We start from the raw sequence: 20,355 nt of genomic DNA on the forward strand, positions 1-20,355 counted from the left end.
CAGCCAGGGGGGTGCAGAGTGGGAAGAGGGGTCCTGGCCTGCCTGGGAGGGAGGGACCTCATTGAGCCCCTTGCTGGGAAACCCAGGGGTAAAAATAGCCTCCCTGAAATAGCCGGGTGCCGTAGCTGTCCCCACCTGTCACTGCACGGCTGATCACAGCTGTGCCAAAATGGGACACGTCCTTCTGGGGAAACTGAGGCAGGGGACGGCACGTGGGGAGGGTCCTCCCCACCCATGGGTGCTGCTCAGCACAGGGGTGGACTGCTTGTGGGGCGGCACCCCCGGGCTGGGGGTTTGCTCTCATGGGAGGGACCCAGCTTTATGCCCGGCTGAGGGGTGCCGCAGGGTTCACATTGACTATCCCTCGGCTCCCCCGCACAGCCCACTTTCCCACCCCAGAGCTAATGTTGACCCCCCGGCCCTGGCCTCGGGGTGAGGGGCTGGGGCTGCACCTGGAGGCTCCCCAACCCCCTTCTTGGTGGGGGGGACCAGCCCTAAGCCCCCCCCGCCCTCTATCCTCCGGGGGCTCTGCCAGCCGCCCCAAGGAGCGTGTGCGTGGGGTCTCCCCCACGCTGCCCCGCCTGCGGGGCCGCATCCAGCCCCGGCCGCAGCCGTTCCCCTTTAAGAGGGGCGGGTCCCGGGGGAGGGGGGCGGTGGGTCCCGGGCGGGGGCCGGCGGGGCGGGAGGCGGCCGGGCCGGAGCGATGCTCCGCGTCTTCATCCTCCACGCGGAAAATGTCCGCACGCCGGACGCGGACATCAGCGATGCCTACTGCTCCGCCGGCTTCGGAGGTGCGGGGAGGGGGGGGGGAGGGCGTCGCGTTGGGGGGGTGGTGGGGGTTGCATCGGGTTCTGTCCAGTCGGCGGGGACGGTGCTGGAAGGGGTGGGGTGGGGTCCTGCGTCTTCATCCATCCCGTGCCCGCCCCGCCCCGATCTGATGCGCCCCCCTCCCGCAATGTGTGGTGCACGCAGCCCCCCACCCCCGTGGGTCCCGTTGCCCCCCTGCTCTGTGCGGAGTGGATGCGTGGGGAGTCCCCCCTGGGATCCTTCCTTACTTGAGGGGGAGAGGGGGGCAGAGCCGCGGGGGGGCATAGCTGAGCGGTGACGGCACCCGCCAGCCGGGGCTATTTCTGGCCTCTGCTCGGCGCTGGGAGTGCTGATGGGCAGGCGGGTGCTGCCACCCTTGCCCGTGACCCCCATGGGCGAGGGTCCCACGGGTGCGTGGGGCTGGTTACATGTTGGGAACCTGCCGGACACCCACTTCCCCGGCCCCCCACCCCTCTGCCTGCACCCCCGCAGTTCTGACCCCACCAGCCCTCTCCCTGGGCCGGGTGGGGGGGGGTCCCTTTGCCCGGGGATTCATTCACAGCGCACCCCCATCGCAGCGGGCCCTATCCTGCGGCACCCCACGGCTGAGCTGTTGCTTTGCCAGGCTCGGGGGGCTCTGCCGTGGCTCCCCATGAGATGACGGGGCTGGGCAGGGTGCGGGAGGGGGGGGGCAGTGCTGGGCTGTCTGTCCCTGGTCCCCTGGGTGGTGGCGGTGGCCGCAGGGGAGCCAGCCTAGGCTGGCTCCCAAACCCTCCCCGTGAGGGGTGGCAGGAGACGTGAGATACCCACTGGCCCCTCGCGGCTTGTTTATAATGCTCCGGATATCTTTAGGGTGAAAAAGCACCTTTTTGGGGCTGTGTGTCAGCAGCTGTGCCTGGCTCTGTGGCTGGGGGGGACTGTGACCTTCCTTCGTGGCACAGAGATCCCTGCCCCACTGTCACAGTGTCCCTGTCTGTGGTCACAGCTGTGGGAAACCTCTTGCCCACCGGGCTGAGCACCAGCTTTTCCCTCCCTGTGACAGAGGGACAATACCTGCCTCTGCTCTTGGGGACAGGGAAGGGGGTGGCAGCAGGAATGTGCCTCCCGCAACCACTGGTGTCAGCTCAGCCCAAGGGTGCTGATGCTCTGCAGCCCTGTGGTGTGTCACCCCCACAGCCCCAGTGCTCCAGTGTTACCAGGGGCTTGCGTGTGTGTGGCATCTCCCACATCCTGCTGCCTCAGCATCCCCGGAGGTGTTCCATCCCTAGGGTCCACTGCTTGGGCATTCCTGCAGCTCACAGTGCTCCCTGGTCCAGGTACTTGGTCACCCTGAACTTGCAGCATCCCCAGAAGCTTGTGCTTTTGCACCCTTGGGCCTTGCAGTACCCCTGGTTCTGGATGATTTACCATCCCCAGGGCTTGCAGCGTCCTTGGGGCCCCATGCTCAGGCACCCCCAGGTCCCACAGCACCCCAAAGCTTGCAGCATTCCCAGTCCTGGTGATTTACCATCCCCAGGGCATCCCTGGATCCCAGTGATTTGTTTACCATCCCTGGGGTTCACAGCATCCCTGGATCCTGGTGCTTGGGCGTCCTCGGGGTTCACAGCATCCCTGGGTCCTGATGATTTAATTTACCATCTCAGGGGCTTGCAGCATCTCCAGATCCCAGTGCTCAGCCATCCTCGAATTCTGCAGCATCCCTGGGTGTCACTAACTTATTTACCATCCCCGGATCCTGGTTCTTGGACATCCTCAGAGCCTGCAATATCCCTGGATCCTGGTGCTCGGGCATCCTCAGATCCTTGCAGCATCCTTGGGTGTCATTCATTTATCTACCACTCCCGGAGCTCGCAGCATCCTTGACTCCCGGTGATTTAATTCACCGTCCCCGGGTCTCTCAGCATACCCGGCTCCCGCGTCTTTGGTAGCCCCGTGGCTCGCAGCACCCCGCCTCTTGCAACCTCGGGAGCCACCGCGCTGGGGCGCTCCGTGTCGCCGTCCGGGCAGCTCCTCCGACCGCCGGGGGGTGGGGGTGGGGGGTGGGTGGGAGGCGGTGAATGGGGGGCCGGATCGTGCCCGGGGCCGAGCCCTCTTTGGCTTCACCGTGCCCTGCTCCATCGTCCAGCCATGCTGCGTTGCTTGCTCCAACGAGCCAGCCACCTCCCCAACTTGGACAAGGGGGACAAACAAAGCGACCCTGTGGCCAGCCTGACTTTCCGAGGTGAGGGGACCCCAAATCTTGGGAGTGGGCAGGATTATTGCTTTGCTAGATTCTTGTTTGGTTTTACAGCTTCCTCCAGCAAAGCCCGACTTATGCGGGGCGCCCGGCCAGGATGTATGTCCTGGCTGGGTGCCCCGCAGAAGCCGGGCTTTGCTAAACCCCATCCTTGTCCTAAATCCTTGCAAAATTCCACCCCCTCACCCATATTGCCCACTCCACTACCCAGTGCACCGTAACCCCCTCCATCCCCACCTTCTGATGCATCCCGTGCTGACACGCATGATGCATCTCAGGGTCCCTGGGGTGGACTGTGAATTTTATTGCTCTTCCTCCGTGATTTTGGGGGTGTGCAGGGTTGTGGGGGACAGTGAGAAATGCTGTTGCCTCAGTGGGGATTTTTCCTGGGGGACGACGACAGTCATTTAGTACTGCCACCCAGTGTCACGGCATCTAAAAGGGGGTGAGCCGCGGCAAAGAGCAGGACCTGGCTTTGCTGCAGGGTGTCGCACCTTTGGGTGCTCTCAGTCGCTCTTGTACTTTGCTCTCATTAAGGTCTTCTAATTAATAATATGAGATTGACAAAAAGAAAGCTTTATCTAGGGGGTAATGGCATTGCTGTGGGTGTTGGAGGATGAAGGTCTGGGAAGGGAGCGCTGCATTTGCACCTCGAAAGTCCTCACATGAGGATGTCACTATTTTTTTTTCTTTCTTGACAGCCATTTCCTGGTGGTGGAAAATGTCCATTTTTAGAAAAAAAAAAATAAAGAAAGGAAAGGGATGAGTGGCTTCTGACCTAGCCTTTCCTGTGCTGTGTGGGGTGGGTGGGGGGAATGGTGCTACTGCCAGCCCCTTCCCTGCCGGCTCCGGGACCCCTCGTGTGTTCCACCCCACCGTGGGTGCTGGGTGCTCGCCCAGAGTGGGCTCCATCCATCCTCTGCCAAGGTGCAAAGCAGCTCTTGGTGGCCAAATCACAGTCCTGGGAATGTGGGGGGAATTCCAGGGCTCTGCATCCCATGGGCATGAGGCATAAGCAGGAGACGTGCCTTACATCGAGGGTGTTATCTCTCAGGCTCAGTGACATTGTCCAGAGGTGCCGTGTTGGGGCGATGGCAGCTCTGCCTGCCCCCGGCTCCAGCCTGGCTCCCGCGGCCACTCCAGCTCCGGGCTGGGAGATGGAGCAGAGACTGGAAATCTTTTATCTGAAATGAGAGAAATCTTAAAATCTGAAACAGGAAAAGATTCATTTAGTGATGTGAAAACAACAACAACAAAAAGGGAGAATATTTTGAATGAGCGCCTCAGGCTCCCCGTCAGTCCTGTGTGCCATACCCACAGCCTGGGGTACCTATATATATCTATAGGGCGCTGCAGGGCGCCTGGCTGGTGTCCCCCGGGGTTTGAGTCACCGCTATTGTTCGGCTCTTCCTTTTCCTCTTCCCCCAGTCCCTCCCGTGATGTGGCCCCTTGGGGCCGGCGTTTGGCTGTTTTTCAGTGTTTTGTGAAGGTCGCGGTTTCAGGGTGCAGCTGTTGTGGGGGGCTGCTCTGGCAGGGCTGGAGACCCCCAGCACTGCGGCTCCTCAGGATGTTGGGTTTGTGCTGCTTTTAACTGCTGCTGCCCGACTCTGCGCCCTGGAATGGCTGCGGTCCCACACCTGGGGACCAGGTGACAGTACCCCCATCTGCGTCTTTTGGGGATGTTAGTGGGCCAGCCCCCCCAGCCTGTTCAGTGGGCAGGCATCCAGCTGGTGGTCGCAGGGGAACCTGTCTGGGGCTGTACTGAGGTCTGGTGTGGGGGAGGAGGATGTTTGGGTCCCCTGTGACATTTTCCAGCCCAAAATCCCACACAGCAGCCTTTGGGAGCCTCCTCTCTGCCCTGCTCATGGGGAATCTGAGGCACGGTGCATTGAAATGACTCCCTCAGGGTTTTCCAGCAAGGTTTGTGGCAAGGCTGGAGCTCAAAGTGGGGCTCCAGAGCCTATGTGTGCAAGCAGCAGGGCCTAATCCTGCTCCTGGGAGCTGCAGGTATCACTGGAGGCTTCCAGCCTCGCATGCATGTGGTGGATGGAGTTTAATTTTGGGGTCTTGCCCCACAGTTAGGCAGGGAAGCTGGTCTGACCTGTCTGTGTCCCTTCCTGCAGGTGTGAAGAAGAGGACTAAAGTCATCAAGAACAATGTGAACCCTGTATGGAACGAGGTGAGTGTGTCTCCATCCTTGTCCCCATCCCCACAGGGAACAGCCTGGGCATGGAGGGTGCTGTGGGACTCGGGTGCAAGCCCAGCCAGGTGACCCAGGCACAAGGGGCTTGGGGGACCTGGTGATGCCCCAGGATTGTCACCTCATGGAGGGGGTTGGGGTCGGTCCCCATCACCCCACCATGGACAGCTTCATGTCCAAGATTCTGGGCAGCAGAGGAGTAGAATTGAGCCACTGGGCAGCAGAGGAGCGGAATTGAGCCAGCTCCGTGCAGCCCTTTGCTCCTGCCTCTTCCCCTTCCATCAAGATCTTATCGGGGCTAGGCACGCACATTAAAAGAAGCTGTTTTAAAATATTGCAGCTCAAAGGGAAAACAAGTGTGTTTTATTCATCAGTCTGGCCCAGGGGAGGATATTTTTTTCACGCACCTTCTTCCTTCTAACCCTGACCTGTTCTTACGTGGCTCAAAACTTAAAAAAAAAGGGGTTTTGGTGAGCAATTAACACTGTTTTGGTGCAGAAATGCTGTGTGCCAGCTCCCGTTTTTTGCTCCTTCACTTTTAATCCATGATGAGGGGAAGGTGTTTGCCTGGGGCATGGTTTTTCTGTGGGTCTGCTGGGAAATTTTGCTCCAGGCATGTGCAGTGCTGAGACTTGTGCTGTCAGTATAGTGACAGTGAAATGGGTCTGGTGTTTTGGTTCTCCACTTCCAAAAGACCCCGGAGGTGCTGGAGCCACTGGAAGCTGGCATTGAGCATCGTGGCCTCGGCTGGCCGCTGACCCTGGCTCCTTTCTTATCCCTTCCAGGGCTTTGAGTGGGATTTGAAGGGAACTCCCCTGGACCCGGGTGCTGAGCTGACCGTCGTTGTGAAAGACCATGAGACTGTGGGGCGGAACAGGTGGGTTTCTGGGTCAGATGCTGGGTGTGAGCCCCCTGCCCTGCTCCCACCACCAGCACAGCCTGTGCATGCCCAAGGCTTTGCACAACAGGGCTGGGGAGGGGGCTTGGGCTCTTCCCTGGCTCCGCACGTTGCACCCCAGTGCCGGCTGCCCTTTGCCACGGCGGCGGCTGGTGGGAGGCGAGAGCTGCATTTCTGGGCTGCTTCGCTCAAGGGCTGGGGAGAAAAAACAGTATTTGAGGGCCAGGAGCACATAAGGGACCCTTGTGCCCACCACCGCCCCCGGGCTGTCGCACCAGCACAGCTGCCTGTCCCAGGAGCAGTGCTGGCGCTGTGAGGCCGTGGTGATGGGCACTTGGCTGGGGACTTGTGAGACGGCAGCCAAGCTCCTTTCCCCAGCATGCTGTGCCGGCAGAGCTGGAAAGGGCGGCGTTTGCAAAACAAACAGCCCAGGGCGGCTTCCTTTCTCACAGCAGTTCCTGGTGTCCCTCACGCCAGGGACAGCAGAGGTTTCCCCATGGATCTGGGGTCTCCCTCCTTGCAGCGATGGCGTTAGGAAGGAGGGTGAGAGCAGGTGGTGATGCCGCCTCCAGCCCCGGGGTACTCAGCCGGCAACCCACGTCTGCATGTCGGGCTCCTTCGGTCAGGATCAGTGCTTGGACAGGATAAAACATAAAGGAAGGAAGTTATTTTTGGGCAGCGGAGGGTGGGAACCTGCTGTCCTGCTCTGGCTGGGATGGGGTGGATGGCCCTGGCGTGAAGGATACCATTTCCATGTCTGGAGCCGATGCTGGATTTGCTCTTGGGCTGGAGGCCAGCGGAGGTGGAAATTGGGTCTGGTCCAGTTCGGTGGCGTCGTGTGTCTTTATAAATAGCGAGGGGAGGATGGGAGAAGGGTTCCGGCTCCCAGCACAGGGAGATGGTGTCTACCAGTGTGGGGAGCAGCCACTCCGTTGTGACCCATGGGGACTGAGATGCTCTTGCGAGTGGTCTCCTCTCCATCACAAAGGTGACAGTGGAATTTTGCTTTTACTTCCTTTGGGAGAAAATACCAGCCTGACCACCCACATGCACGCTGCAATACCCAAATGGGGCAATTACCTGGTGACTGGCAATTAACCCTTGCTGTCTGAAGTCACAGAATCACAGCACGGTTTGGGTTGGAAGGGACCTTAAAGCCCACCCAGTCCCACCCCCTGCCACGGGCAGGGACACCTCCCACCAGCCCAGGTTGCCCCCAGCCCCGTCCAGCCTGGCCTTGGGCACTGCCAGGGATGGGGCATCCACAGCTGCTCTGGGCAGCCTGTGCCAGCGCCTCGCCACCCTCACAGGGAAGAATTTCTTCCTAATATCTGATCTGAATCTCCCCTCTTTCAGTGCAAAGCCATTCCCCCTCGTCCCATCGCTACACGCCCTTGTGAAAAGCCCCTCTCCAGCTTTCTTGCAGCCCCTTTGGGTACCGGGAGGTGCTCTGAGGTCTCCCCACAGCCTTCTCTTCTCCAGGCTGAACCCCCCCAACTCTCCCAGCCCGTCCCCACAGTAGAGCTGCTCCAGTCTCTGACCGTCCCCGTGGTCCCCTCTGGCCCCGCTCCAACAGCTCCACATCTCTCCTGTGCTGAGGACCCCTGAGCTGGAGGCAGCGCTGCAGGGGGGTCTCACCAGAGCAGGGCAGAGGGGCAGAGCCCCCTCCCTCGCCCGGCCGGCCACGCTGCAGGGGATGCAGCCCTGGGCACGGGTGGCTCTCTGGGCTGCGAGCGCACAGTGCTGGGTCATGCCCAGCTTCTCATCCATCAGCACCCATGGGTCCTTCTGGGTAGGGCTGCTCTCCATCCCTTCATCCCCCCAGCTGTGCTGGGGTGGGGGATTGCACCAGCCCAGGTGCAGGACCTTGCACTTGGCCTTGTTGAACCTCATGAAGTTCACATGGGCCCATTTCTTGTGCTTCTCCAGGTCCCTCTGGACACCATCCCTTCCCTTGAGTGAATCACCTGCATCACTCAGCTTGGTGCCATCTCCCAAGTGGCCGAGGGTGCACTCAATTCCACTGTCTATGTCCATGGAGAAGATACTAAATATTATTGGTCCCACTATGGACCCTTGAGGAACACCACTCATTCCTGGTTTCCACTTGGGCATTGACTGTAACTCTTCAGAAGCAGCCATCCAGTCAATTCCTTACCTAACAATCAATCCATCAAACCATTGTCTCTCCAATTTAGAGTTATGAAGGTTCTTGAAGACCGTACCAAAGGCCTTAGAGAAGTCCAGGTAGATGTCATCCGTAGCTCTTCCCTTGCCCACTGATGTGGCCAGTAGAAGGCCACCAGGTTAATCAGGCACAATTTGCCCATGGCGAGGGCACGTTGGCCATCTCTAATCACCTCCCCACCTTCCATGCCTTACGACATGTCTTCCTGGAGGATCTGCTCCACGATCTTGTCATGCTGTTAGGACAGGAAAAAGTGGTCTGGGGGCTTTCCTGACTCTGGGTGGCAGGAGCTGGGCAGCAGCACTGGTCCGACTCTGCAGCCAGCCCTGGTTTGTGGGGGAACTGGCACTGCTGGCTGGGGTGGGAGGTGGCATGGTGCAGGAAGGGTTAACCAGAAGCGGAGCACCAGGGAGATGCTGAAACTCAGTAGGGGAAAATCGGTTTTATGGTGGTTTAAAATCCTTCTGGATGATGGTGGCATAGGGATACCAGCCTCGGCTGCCAGCTTGGATCTCACCCACCCCTGGGGAAACCCCTGCCCCTGGCAGCTCTGCTTTCTCCGCTGGCAAAGGAAGATCCATCAGTGCTTTGGGCTGGGGCTCCTGGTGCCTCAGTGTGGACTTTTAATGCTTTTCCTTGCTAAAAAGTGGACAAAGCCCCTGGAGATGCTTGCCCCTGTTGTTTCATCTGGGCTGGCTCTGAGTCACCAAATGTCCCCCCGGGCAGCTGCCAGCAAGTGTCCCCCCCTGCCCCTCCCCTGTGGGTTGGTGGTGGGTGCCGGGTTGGCAGCATCTGCAACTCCTCAGCCCCTTCCCCCGCCCATGTCCCTGGTGCTCTTTGCCCCCAGGTTTTTGGGAGAAGCCCGAGTGCCCCTGCGAGATGTCCTCTCCTCGCCCAGCCTGGCAGCCTCCTACAACCTCCCCTTGCTGGACACCAAGAAGCAGAGCACTGGGGTGAGTCCATGCGCCCGAACCAGTATGAGCCATGTCCCTGCCAGCTACAGCTCCCAGTTGGAGACCAGTCTGAGCCATGTCCCTACCAGCTGTAGCTCCCAGTTGGAGACCAATGTGAGCAATGCCCCTGCCAGTTGCAGCTCCCAGTTGGAGACCAGTCTGAGCAATGTCCCTGCTGTGTAGCCACGGGACGGGGATGTTCCCGCTGGGTGTCCAGCAGGCTCTGCAGGGGAGCGCCAGGACCACACCTTGCAGCCACTTAAATCCTGCATCTCCCTTTCCGCAGCTCCCCTCTCCCCGAGGGTTTCCCTGCCTCTGCCTCAGCATCTCCCTCCCACTCCCTTCCCAGAATCCAGCCCTGGCTCAACCCAGCCTGGGGCTGCCATCTACCGGGATAGGGGCTGGGTGGCCACAGTGCTGGGACCTTGCACCCCATGAGCCCTGGGGCACTTTTCCCTGCTGTCCCCCTCCTCCATCCCTTTATCCCGGTATTTATCTAGCTGCTGCGGCTGTTTCGACTGCATCCTCCATGTCTGGGCAGAACATCATGGGTGGCATCTGGCATCGAGGCTCAGACCCTGGGAGAGCATTTCTGGACACTGTATAATGATTATTTCTTTTTTTCCAGGCTTTTCTCATCCTGCAAGTGTCCTACATCCCCCCACCAGGAGCTGTCCCCCTGTTTCCCCCACCAGCCCCTCCTGAGCCAGCACCGGCCACTGCTGAGCCCGACACAGTCACTGGTAATGAGAAATCTTCGCATGTGACACCAGGGCGGGGATGCATCCCGCCGTAGCATCACAGTTTTTGCAGCTATACCCCTCCCCCTGCGGCTCTGTGATGCCTGGCCCCACTTGGCTCAGTCCTTCATCTCCCTTCTCGCCCGGTGCAGAGACGACTGGAGAGGAGGAGACAGAGGATCAGGCAGCGACGGGGGATGAGACTGAGCCCTCCTCCTCCTCGGGGCCACCGGGGTCTGAGCCGCCCTCGCTGCCCCGCAAGCCCCCCGTGCACCATGTCCAGGGGCTGAAGCGAAGGAGGAGCTCACCCAAAAAGCCTCTATCCAACAAGCCGCAGGACTTCCAGGTGGGAATGAGATGCTCGCCTTGAACCCCCCCTCCTCATGTCCCCCCAGTGTGTCCCTATGGTGGGGGGTTCATCACCTGCGAGGTGCCCCCCTGAGGTGCACATCCCAGGGTAGAACCGAGCCCATAGACCCCTGCCCTGTCGTCTTTCCCATCCCAGATCAGGGTGAGGGTCATTGAGGGCCGGCAGCTCCCCGGGGTCAACATCAGGCCTGTGGTGAAGGTGACGGCCACTGGGCAGACCAAGAGGACGAGGATACGCAAAGGCAACAGCCCCTTCTTTGATGAGGTGAGGGTTGGTCTCTGCTCCAAGTGTGGCTGGGGGCACCAGGAAAGGCTTGGAAAGGTTATGGGTCGGGGTCCTGAGTGATGGAAATTCCAGTGCAGCCCAGAGGCTGGGGTGTGGTGATGGAGACTGTAAAGGGAGAGCAGCAACAGCAGCAGGAAGCCACAGCGAGCTCTTCGGCAGGGCAGCATCCCCTGCCTTTGTGCAGGGCTTGTCTTGGTCACCTTCCCAAGGTGACTTGTGTCCCAGAGCTGCTGGTAGCATCCTGGTGACATGTTCTGGGCAGGGCTGCACAGGATTGGGCAACACAGGGATGGGCATGTTTAGAGAACTGCAGGCGACTTGCACTGGGGACAAGGCTGGGGACTTCAATCCCACCTTTTGGGATGTCCCCAAAGCCTGCTTCAACCTGCAGCTGTGCTTTATTTGGATACCCTCTAGGGGAACTGGTCTGGATGTGCTTTTGCAAACCAGCCCTGCAAAAGCAAACCGGAGGGCGATGCTCACCCAGGTGCACCAAAGTCACCCAGCACAGCCCCTTCGGAGGCTGTTGCTATTAACGGGGTAGGGTCTCACCTAGCCGGAGGGGAAGAGGCTCCAGCCTGCGGAGTCAGGGGCATGGGAGGTGTGGACAAGCCCTGGTGGGGAAGGCTGGGGCAGACCTTCACCTTGCACCCTCACCCCTTTTCCCTGCAGACCTTCTTCTTCAATGTCTTCGAGTCACCGTCTGAACTTTTTGACACACCCATCTTCATCACGGTGAGCTTCAGAAAACGTTGGTCCTGCCCCTTGGGAGGCTGGGGTGATGCCTGGGGCCGTTGCCCTGTCTCCCCTCCCTGCAGCACCCTGGAAAACATCCCCCTATTTCTCATGTGGGCATGCAGCGGGGTCCTCCATCCTAGGAGGATTTGGGCTGGATTTACTGTTTTTCCTTATTTTCATCCTGCAGGTTGTGGACTCTCGGTCTTTCCGGACGGACTCGGTGATCGGGGAGTTTCGGGTAAGGCCACTTTCTCCCCTTTCTTGCCCTGTTTTCTGCCTCATTAATCCATGGGGTGAACACTGGCATTTCTTTTTCATTTATTACACAGATGGATGTCGAGACCATTTACTCCGAGCCAAGTGAGCACAGCGGGCAGTCGAGGTCTGGGCCAGGGTCACTGTGGGAGCTTGCTTTGGGAAACCCTTTTTTTGGGGCCAAAAATTCAGGAAATGCACACACGTCACAGCTCTCCCACGTATGAACCTATGTCCATCACCACCACCCATTTATCTTCCCTTTCCCGAGACATGTGTCCTTCAGGCTTTCGTGTCGTTGTGCCACCGACTCGCTGACAGAAAGCCCCACCAGTTCACTTTTTTTGTCTTGAGTCTGGCTCACTATTTTATCATTTAACTATTCTTTTATCTCAAAGAAGATAAAAGAATGCTTCTAAAAAATGTCCTACCCTAATCACTGCAGAGAACAACTTTGGTAATTTTAGCTGTAAAGATGGAGAACTATAAGGCAAATCCCTTGATAATGTGGTTTAACTTTTGGTCAGCCCTGAAGCGGTCAGGCAGTTGGACTAGATGATCATTGTAGGTTCCTTCCAACTGACATTATTCCATCCCATTCTATTCCATTCTGTTTTCATTCTATATTCTATTCTATTCTGTATAAAAGGAATGTAGTATTTATTATCAAAAATAACACCCAATGGCATCCTTGGAGCCATCTCCCTGCCCATGTGAGGACCAGCACGTAGGTCTCCATCTCTTTTTCTCTCCCAGAACATGCTTTCCTCAGAAAATGGCTGTTGCTTTCTGACCCAGAGGACTTCTCCGCGGGGGCCAAGGGCTACCTGAAAGTCAGCCTGTTTGTGCTGGGGCCTGGAGATGAAGCTCCTGTGAGTACCACCCTGGCTGCGGTGGGGGGACCTTCCACCTGTGGTACTTTCCACTGCCCTGGGCCACCAAACCTCATGCCTGTTCCCAGGGAAGCTGCAGCTTTGATCTTTCTCCATTCTGGGGCCTAGATGCAAGGATTTGGGGGTTTTGCTGCTAATTTCAGGACTTTTAGGAAGATGGGTAGTGTTTTCCTCTTGTCCTGTTGTCCTGCAGCTGGAGAAGAAGGAGGTCTCTGAAGACAAGGAAGACATCGAGGGCAACCTCCTGCGCCCCACCGGGGTCACCCTGAGAGGAGCTCACTTCTGCCTGAAAATCTTCAAAGCTGAAGACTTGCCCCAGAGTAAGTGTTTCCTTTGCTGGGCAGGAGCGTGCCAGATCCAGCCCCGGCATTGCAGCGCATTGCAATGTGCTGGAGAGGGGTAGAGTCACAGTTAAGGAAACTTTATCCATAGCCTTGATCCAAAGGCCTTGCAGATACTGCTCAGCCATAATGTACTGGGAGATAAGTCTCTTACTGGTGCAAACTGGTTTTACCCTCCTGCTCGTCCCCACCTGGCTTGATGGAGATGCGTAGCCTGCTTGGTGGGGCAGCCTGTCTGGAACCGGGGCGTCCGGATGCTGCGCACTTTCGTGAGCTTTCAGCATCTCCTTCTCCTCCCAGTGGATGATGCCGTCATGGACAATGTCAGGCAGATCTTTGGCTTCGAGAGCAACAAGAAGAACCTGGTCGATCCTTTCGTGGAAGTCAGCTTTGCAGGCAAGACGGTGAGCAGCCAGAGCAGGGCAGCTCCTCCGGGTCCCTGGGGCTGGGATGGTGGCCGTGCACGGGGAAAATTTGGTGCTTTGCTGGAGCATTTGCGAAGGTCCCATCAGTCCTTGTCACACCTGGTTTTCTTTCCCTCTGCAATGACACGTGCTGCAGCCCAGCTCATGTCCCCAGCCCTGTCCTGGTGTGTGCGGCAGGAGCGGTGCCGCCAGACACGGTGTGCCGGGCTGCACTGGAGTAATTTCTTTGCTGGGCTCTTCGTGGTGCTGTTGCATTAAAAATGGGGACGGGGAGGGCGCGTACTGCAGCAGTGGAGGGTTGTGCTGCTCTTCTTGGCACGGCCTGAAGTGGCCGGCTGGCTGTCCCCAGTGCCACTGAATGTCCCCCCATGACCAGCCAGGGTGTGGAGGTGGCTCTGCTGGCTTTGCAGAGCCGCAGCCTGCTCCCTTTGAATCCGGGTCTCCTCCAGCAATATGCCCAGGAGCTGCTGCTTGTCTTTTGATCTGCAGCAGCACTGAAGGGCTCAAAGTCTCCTCTGCCCATAATTCTTTCCCTGGGGACAGTGTCGGGGTGGTGACAGGGGCTTGGGACATTATTTTGAGCAATGACAGTGGGAAGGGGGTGAGTTTCTGGTGGTCCCAGGGTGGGGGGTGGGAGTGAGATCCCCAAGCAGCCCATAGCATCCTCTGCCTCCTGCACAGAGGGGTTTACCAACGCGATGCAGAGCGAATGGAGTGTGTATTTTGGGGAACCTGAGGCTTTCCAGCTGTGTGGATAGGGCATGTGGCAGCCTTGCTTTTCTGAAGTGAGCTGTGAGCACTGGGGCAGCACTGACTTTTCACCCCCCATCTCCCATCTCCAGCTCTACTCGAGGATCCTGGAGAAGAACGCCAACCCGCAGTGGAACCAGCGCCTGACGCTGCCAGCGATGGTAAGTGGGGGTGCCCCCCCCAGCACCCCACCCACCCCCACGCAGCTCACCACTCCTTTCCCTACCTCTTTTCCCAGTTCCCTTCCATGTGCGAGAAGATGAGGATCCGGGTGACCGACTGGTGAGTGGGGAGAGGGCTCACCCGAGGGGCTCCCTGTGCCTGCCTGTGGGCAAAGCAGAGCTGGAGGAGCAGGATAGGCAGGGGGAGGCCCCACAGGAATCCCCCCTCCCCATTCCATGGTGTGACAGCATCACGGGTTGTGTTGCAGGGACCGTCTGACGCACAACGATATCATCGGCACTGCTTACCTCTGCATGTCCAAGATCTCGGCCCCTGGTGGGGAGCTGGAGGGTAAGCCGGGGGCAGCAGGACAGGATTTGGGATGCATGGCCACGGAGGAGCACTGCATGATCACGGCTGGAGGATGGTGTTGGTTTGGAGGATGTCATGGCCACGATGGTCCCTGCACAGTCACCAGGACGCGGTGCTGGGGGATGCTCTGTCCTGCGGTCTCTTTTCTGATTGGACCTGGCCCCTCCTGATTTGTTGTTTTGAGGATCTTTTTAAACTAAAAAAAGGGAAGATTTAGATTAGACATTAGGAAGAAATTCTTCCCTGTGAGGGTGGCGAGGCGCTGGCACAGGCTGCCCAGAGCAGCTGTGGATGCCCCATCCCTGGCAGTGTCCCAGGCCAGGCTGGACGGGGCTTGGAGCAACCTGGGCTGGTGGGAGGTGTTCCTGCCCGTGGCAGGGGGGTGGGACTGGGTGGGCTTTAAGGTCCCTTCCAACCCAAACTGTGCTGTGATTCTGTGATCTTCAGCTCCTCCCAGGGGTGTTGGGATGGGAGGCTGCAGGACCATGGTGTGCCAGAGGTTTTGCTTCCTCTTTTCGTTGCTGTGCGGAGGTGGCTGTGATCCCCTGTGTGGTTGTTGGCAGGCAGTGGTGTCATTGCTGCTGGAAGATGCTATGTCCCACCTGTGTGTGCCCCTGTTTAGTGGCTCCTCTTTAGGTGGCATTTAGTGGTTGTCACGAGGTAGGATGGGAGTTCAGGCCAGCTTGTGCTGAGGAAGTGCTGTTGCAAGTCCCAGGGGTTTTCCGAAGCAAAGGACCACTGCAGAGGTGCTGGCAGGGATGGGCTGGGTGACACTGACTGTGTCACCTGTGCCAAGTGGGAGGGCAGGGAGCTGGGACATGGTTGGTGGGGCTGCTGAGAACCAGGGCAGGGCCAGGAGCAGAGACTACCCTAACCTGCATGAGCATCTCCCGCTGCTAACGGTTTGGTGGCATGTGCAACCCCACTGGGACCCCCTCGCTCTGCCCCCTTTGCTTTGTGCATCTCTGAGACTCTTGGGTGCCCTGCAATCCCCCATCCCATCATGGGCATCCCCACGTGGTAGGGGCGATGGATGAAGCTGGCAGCAGCTACCAGGGCTTGAGCCTGGTGCGAAGCTCGTGCCCCGCGGCCTGTGCCCTTCCCAGCGCATGCAGGCATGGAATTGGGGTGCAGCACTGTTCTCCACTGTGGTGCTTGTGTGTCCAGCCCTCCTCTTCCCCAGTTAAACTGCAGTTTCTGGGCTGGTCCAGAGAGAGAGAGAGAGGCCAGAAAGGGAGGAGGTGCTGGAGGCTGCAAGGGGTCTGCCAGCACACACCACCGCTTGATCTTGAGGAGGTGCTGGGGAACTGTGGCTCCATCCAGCTTTGCGACACGTGGAGCATCCTGCAAGGGTGCTCAGATCCTCCTCTTCCACACCAATCCTATGGTCTCTGGGAGGGCGATAGGGCTGTGTAACAGCCTCCCCCTTTCTCTCTCTGTCTCTCTGTCAGCACCAAAAGCCCATGAGAGCATCCACCCTCGTTTCCCATAACCCTCCGTGCTCCTCTGCCAGCCTTTCCTAACCTCTCTCCTTTTCTTTGTGCCTCAGATGAGTTTCCTGCTCTCATGAAGCCTCTGAAAGCCGCAGACCGTACGTCCCCCTTAGTCTCTCGGTTTGCAGTCGCTGCTTGGTAATCGTTTTGCTGGCTCAGTTGCTGTCAGGGCTGGAATGCTGCCTGGAGCTGGGGCAGAACCAGCTGCGTCATGCCTGGGCACCTTGGTGGGAGGTAGGGATGGCTCCAGCTCAACCCCACAGCGGTTTTGGGGTGTCCCCGTTGGGCAGTGATGTCTTTGCAGCCTTATGTGTGTTGTGTGCTGAGCCAGCTGTGCAGAGCTGGCTTGGGAGCCTAGGGCAGGACCCTGCAAGCGATTTCTGCCCCTTTGCTCGACATTTTATAAGAACAAGTGATTCTTTTCCAAGCGTGCTCTTACTGCCTTAAGGGGAGCATGGGGCCAGCTCTTTGGCTGGTGTAAATCCCCTGTGCTGGTTTGCACCAGCAAAGCGATGCTCCCCTTCTCTGGGGTCTCTTCCTGGGACTGGGAAGCTCTGTGATCCCCACACAGCCCCACACCCACCTTGTCTTTCCCCTGAAAAAAGGTAAGTGGTGGTAGGACTCAAAGGGGTTGAAAGCTGCAGCATTTTTGTGGCCTCCAGCCGCATGTGTGTGGTCCCCATGGTCCTGCAGCAAAGCCCTGTGGGACATGTCCCCGAGGTGCCTTCGGGAATCTCTAACAGCTCTTTTTCCCTGCGGTCACCAGTGGATGATGGGCTCGGGTTCCTGCCGACCTTCGGTCCCTGCTATATCAACCTCTACGGCAGCCCCCGGGAGTTCACCGGCTTCCCTGACCCTTACGAGACGCTCAATTTAGGAAAGGTGACGTCGGCTTCTTTCCAGCACAACCTAAAATAAACTACCACTTCTCCTTGCCAAAAGAAAGCTGCTATTAACCCAAACCGGCTTTGTTACTAGGAGCTTGCACTGCATTTTCTGTCGCTGGCTATTCCCACTAGCTAAACACCTCCTGATGCCGCGCCGCTGCCCAAGTGCTCTCTACCTTGGAAGCGCTTGCAGAAATACTTTGCCTGGTCTGCCGTGAAGCCCATTGAAAGCAAAGACAGAGCTCGCCTGTGGGGAGGGGGCATGGGGGTCCTGACGCCTGTCCCTGGTCTACCCCAAGGGCGAGGGAGTCGCGTATCGTGGCAGGATCCTGGTGGAGCTGGAGACCAAACTGGTGGAGCATGTGGAGCAGAAGGTGGAGGACATTTCTGTGGATGACATCCTGCGGGTAGAGGTAACAGGGTCTCCGTGGGGTACCCAGCCCCGTGGGCTCTGGGGTTGGCCCTCTGGCATGTGGGGCACTACAGAAGGGGTGTGGGTGTTGGTCCTGGGGGGTGGATGTCCTGTGAGTGGTGGAGTGGTCAATGAGCTCCTGGAGGGTGTCTCCTGCTGCGTTTCCATCCCAAGGCATCGAGCTCGCTGCATGGTGGTGAGCAGACCATGGTGAACATGGAGGGGTGGGAGGTTTGCATCAACTCCAGCACTATTGCAGATGTGCTCCTTTTGCTCGTTCCTTCAAGTTTAAACTGCGTTTTTTATGGAAGTTCCTAGCTGCCTCCTTTGCCAGGTGTTTCCTAAATATCGCACCCCAGATTCCCTTGCTGCAATGTATGCTTTTCTTCCCTGCAATAACCCTCTCCATCTCGGAGGCCTCACTGAGCTGGTGTACACCGGGGTAGCGGAGGGTCTGTGTGTAGGACAGCAGTGGTGGTGTCTTCCCTGTGGACACAGTCCTGTGCCCGTTGCAGAAGTACCTGCGCCGTCGGAAGTACTCCCTCTTTGCTGCCTTCTACTCGGCCACCATGCTCCAAGACGTGGATGATGCCATCCAGTTTGAGGTCAGCATTGGCAACTATGGCAACAAGTTTGACAACACCTGCCTGCCCTTGGCCTCCACCACCCAGTACAGCCGGGCCGTCTTTGATGGTGAGAGATATGGGGGTGACCAAGCACTGGGACGGGCTGCCCAGGGAGGGTGTAGAGTCTCCATCCTTGGAGTTATTTAAAACTCAACTGGACAGCCTGCTCAAGGTGACCCTGCTTGAGCAGGGGTTGGACCAGATGATGTCCAGAGGTCCTTGCCCACCTCAACCATGCTGTGAAGGGGGAATATGTTCCTGCTTGAGCAGGGGTTGGACCAGACGATCTTTGCCCAACCTCAGCCATGCTGTGAAGGGGGAATACGTGTCCAGGGAGGAGTGGGGAAGCCAGGACTATTTCTCTCAGGTCTGTGCTGGCTTGAAGTGGTTTTTGAGCAGCTCCTTGGCACTCACAGTGCCTGTTTCTCTTCAAGGAAGAACCAGTGCTTTGGGGTGGCCTTTCCCTGGCCTCTGCGGGTCTCTCACTCTGGCATGAGAAGTCCTCACCCCACTGGGGTGGTTGTTGTGGTTTCTGTCCTCAATGCTCTGCAGGAACTGCTGCAGCCATGGAGGTTGATGCACTTCCCTTTGCACCTTGGTGTGCATTGCTCTGTTGCACATGGGGCTGGGGAACATAATTCTCATCCTCTTGCTCCAGAAGAGCCCCAGAGATGTGCTTCTGTCCAAGACACATGCTGCACTGCCCCCCTTTGTCTCTGCTCTGGTCCTGAGGAGTGGGGTCCCCCATCACTCCAATACCATGAGCTCACCAGTGTGCTGTGCTCCCCAGGTTGTCAGTATTACTACCTGCCCTGGGGCAATGTGAAGCCTGTGGTGGTGTTGTCATCCTACTGGGAAGATATCAGCTATCGGACTGATGCGCAAAACCTTCTCCACCATGCAGCAGACAGGCTGGTGAGTGCCACGGTGGCAAGGAGCATTGTCTACCTCCTTTATGCATCCTGCCTGGGGGGACAGGGAGAGGACAGAGGCCACCTCCAGGCTTGGCTAGGTTTTGGGGTTTGATGACTCTTGTGCTGTGGAGGGGAACTCTGTCGGTGTCCCGGGTGCCCTGCTCAGCCCGTGGAGGGGAAGGGACCACCCTCATCCCCACTGGGGTGACAGGGTTGTGTGTAAAACACAGCACTTTGCTGTCACCCACTTGCCTATTGATGCAGGTGCAGGAGGCATGGAGCTGTTGGAGTGGGGCCAGAGGGGACCACAGAGATGGTCAGAGGCTGGAGCAGCTCTGCTGTGGGGACAGGCTGGGAGATTTGGGGTTGTTCAGCCTGGAGAAGGGAAGGCTCCAAGGGGACCAGTGCCTAAAGTGGCTGCAAGAAAGCTGGAGAGGGGCTTTTCACAAGGGTGTGTAGGAGTTGGATAAGGGGGAATGGCTTTGCACTGAAAGAGGGGAGATTCAGATCAGATATTAGGAAGAAATTCTTCCCTGTGAGGGTGGCGAGGTACTGGCACAGGCTGCCCAGAGCAGCTGTGGATGCCCCATCCCTGGCAGTGTCCCAGGCCAGGCTGGACGGGGCTTGGAGCAACCTGGGCTGGTGGAGGGTGTCCCTGCCCGTGGCAGGGGGGTGGGACTGGGTGGGCTTTAAGGTCCCTTCCAACTCAAACTATTTTATAATTCTGTGCTTCCTTCAGCTCCTGAGCTATTGGGATTTCTTGGTGTATTTTCTGTTGTTTCCCCTGGAGCTCCAACAGGAGCAAACCTGGAGGTGCAGAGCCCTGTTGGGACCCAGGCTGGAGTTTCTCATCATGAGGAGCAACCCCGGCCACTGGCTGGGAGGGTCCCAGACATGGGGTGGAGCTGGGTGCCAGGGGGTTCCCCGCTGTGCAGCTCCTCTTCCCCACCTATCATGCAGGAAGCGAACCTGGAGAAGGTCCAACTTGCCCTCAAGGCCAACCGCTTGCCAAGTGAGCTGGATGCCCTGGGTGCCCAGCTGATGGATGACATCATCGCTGACTGCAGGTATTTTCTGCCAGTTTCGAATGTGAGCCTTTTCATGCCATTTATTGTGAGATCACTTATTTATTTTGGAAGGGTCGACTTTTTTTTTTTTTTTTACTTTCTCCTCCCCCCCCACCCCCTCTGAAAAACGCCGGTCATTTGCTAATGTTTGCTTCAAAGGTTGCGGAGCCAAGGCACGGAGTTGAAAAGGTGACATTTAAGGCAAGTCATAAATTTCCAGCCTTCATGCAAGGGCTGCAGCGTGGCTCACCTGAATGAGTGGCATTGTGTCGGGGCAGGAGCCGGAGCCAGGCCAGCCCAGCCAGAGGGATGGTGGGGCTTGTGGAGTGAGGAGCCACCCACG

At 58.2% G+C, this 20,355-nt stretch overlaps 1 protein-coding gene across 16 annotated transcripts in view; it reads left to right on the forward strand.

Annotated features, from left to right (window-relative positions):
• Positions 1 to 692: 692 nt before the first annotated feature.
• Positions 693 to 20,355, forward strand: part of DYSF (dysferlin) — a 105,306-nt gene continuing 85,643 nt past the window's right edge. For 5 of the 16 annotated variants that reach the window (XM_040590381.1, XM_040590407.1, XM_040590440.1 and 2 more), the window contains exons 1-22: positions 2,894 to 3,028; positions 5,167 to 5,222; positions 6,029 to 6,120; positions 9,177 to 9,282; positions 9,911 to 10,025; positions 10,175 to 10,368; positions 10,528 to 10,656; positions 11,350 to 11,412; positions 11,603 to 11,653; positions 11,745 to 11,775; positions 12,427 to 12,542; positions 12,757 to 12,883; positions 13,205 to 13,308; positions 14,172 to 14,240; positions 14,318 to 14,361; positions 14,510 to 14,592; positions 16,163 to 16,204; positions 16,873 to 16,988; positions 17,293 to 17,406; positions 17,921 to 18,098; positions 18,822 to 18,946; positions 19,906 to 20,012. In XM_040590381.1, the coding sequence (XP_040446315.1) occupies positions 2,935 to 3,028; positions 5,167 to 5,222; positions 6,029 to 6,120; positions 9,177 to 9,282; positions 9,911 to 10,025; positions 10,175 to 10,368; positions 10,528 to 10,656; positions 11,350 to 11,412; positions 11,603 to 11,653; positions 11,745 to 11,775; positions 12,427 to 12,542; positions 12,757 to 12,883; positions 13,205 to 13,308; positions 14,172 to 14,240; positions 14,318 to 14,361; positions 14,510 to 14,592; positions 16,163 to 16,204; positions 16,873 to 16,988; positions 17,293 to 17,406; positions 17,921 to 18,098; positions 18,822 to 18,946; positions 19,906 to 20,012 (2,156 nt within the window). In that variant the 5' untranslated portion in view covers positions 2,894 to 2,934. Of the gene's footprint in view, positions 792 to 2,891; positions 3,029 to 5,166; positions 5,223 to 6,028; positions 6,121 to 9,176; positions 9,283 to 9,910; positions 10,026 to 10,174; positions 10,369 to 10,527; positions 10,657 to 11,349; positions 11,413 to 11,602; positions 11,654 to 11,744; positions 11,776 to 12,426; positions 12,543 to 12,756; positions 12,884 to 13,204; positions 13,309 to 14,171; positions 14,241 to 14,317; positions 14,362 to 14,509; positions 14,593 to 16,162; positions 16,205 to 16,872; positions 16,989 to 17,292; positions 17,407 to 17,920; positions 18,099 to 18,821; positions 18,947 to 19,905; positions 20,013 to 20,355 lie in introns of those variants that run through there. The other 11 variants (XM_040590399.1, XM_040590470.1, XM_040590477.1 and 8 more) reach the window with 5 other exon arrangements.

The sequence above is a fragment of the Falco naumanni genome, chromosome 1 (genome assembly GCF_017639655.2).
Source record: "Falco naumanni isolate bFalNau1 chromosome 1, bFalNau1.pat, whole genome shotgun sequence".
In the NCBI taxonomy this organism is placed as follows: Eukaryota; Metazoa; Chordata; class Aves; order Falconiformes; family Falconidae; genus Falco; species Falco naumanni.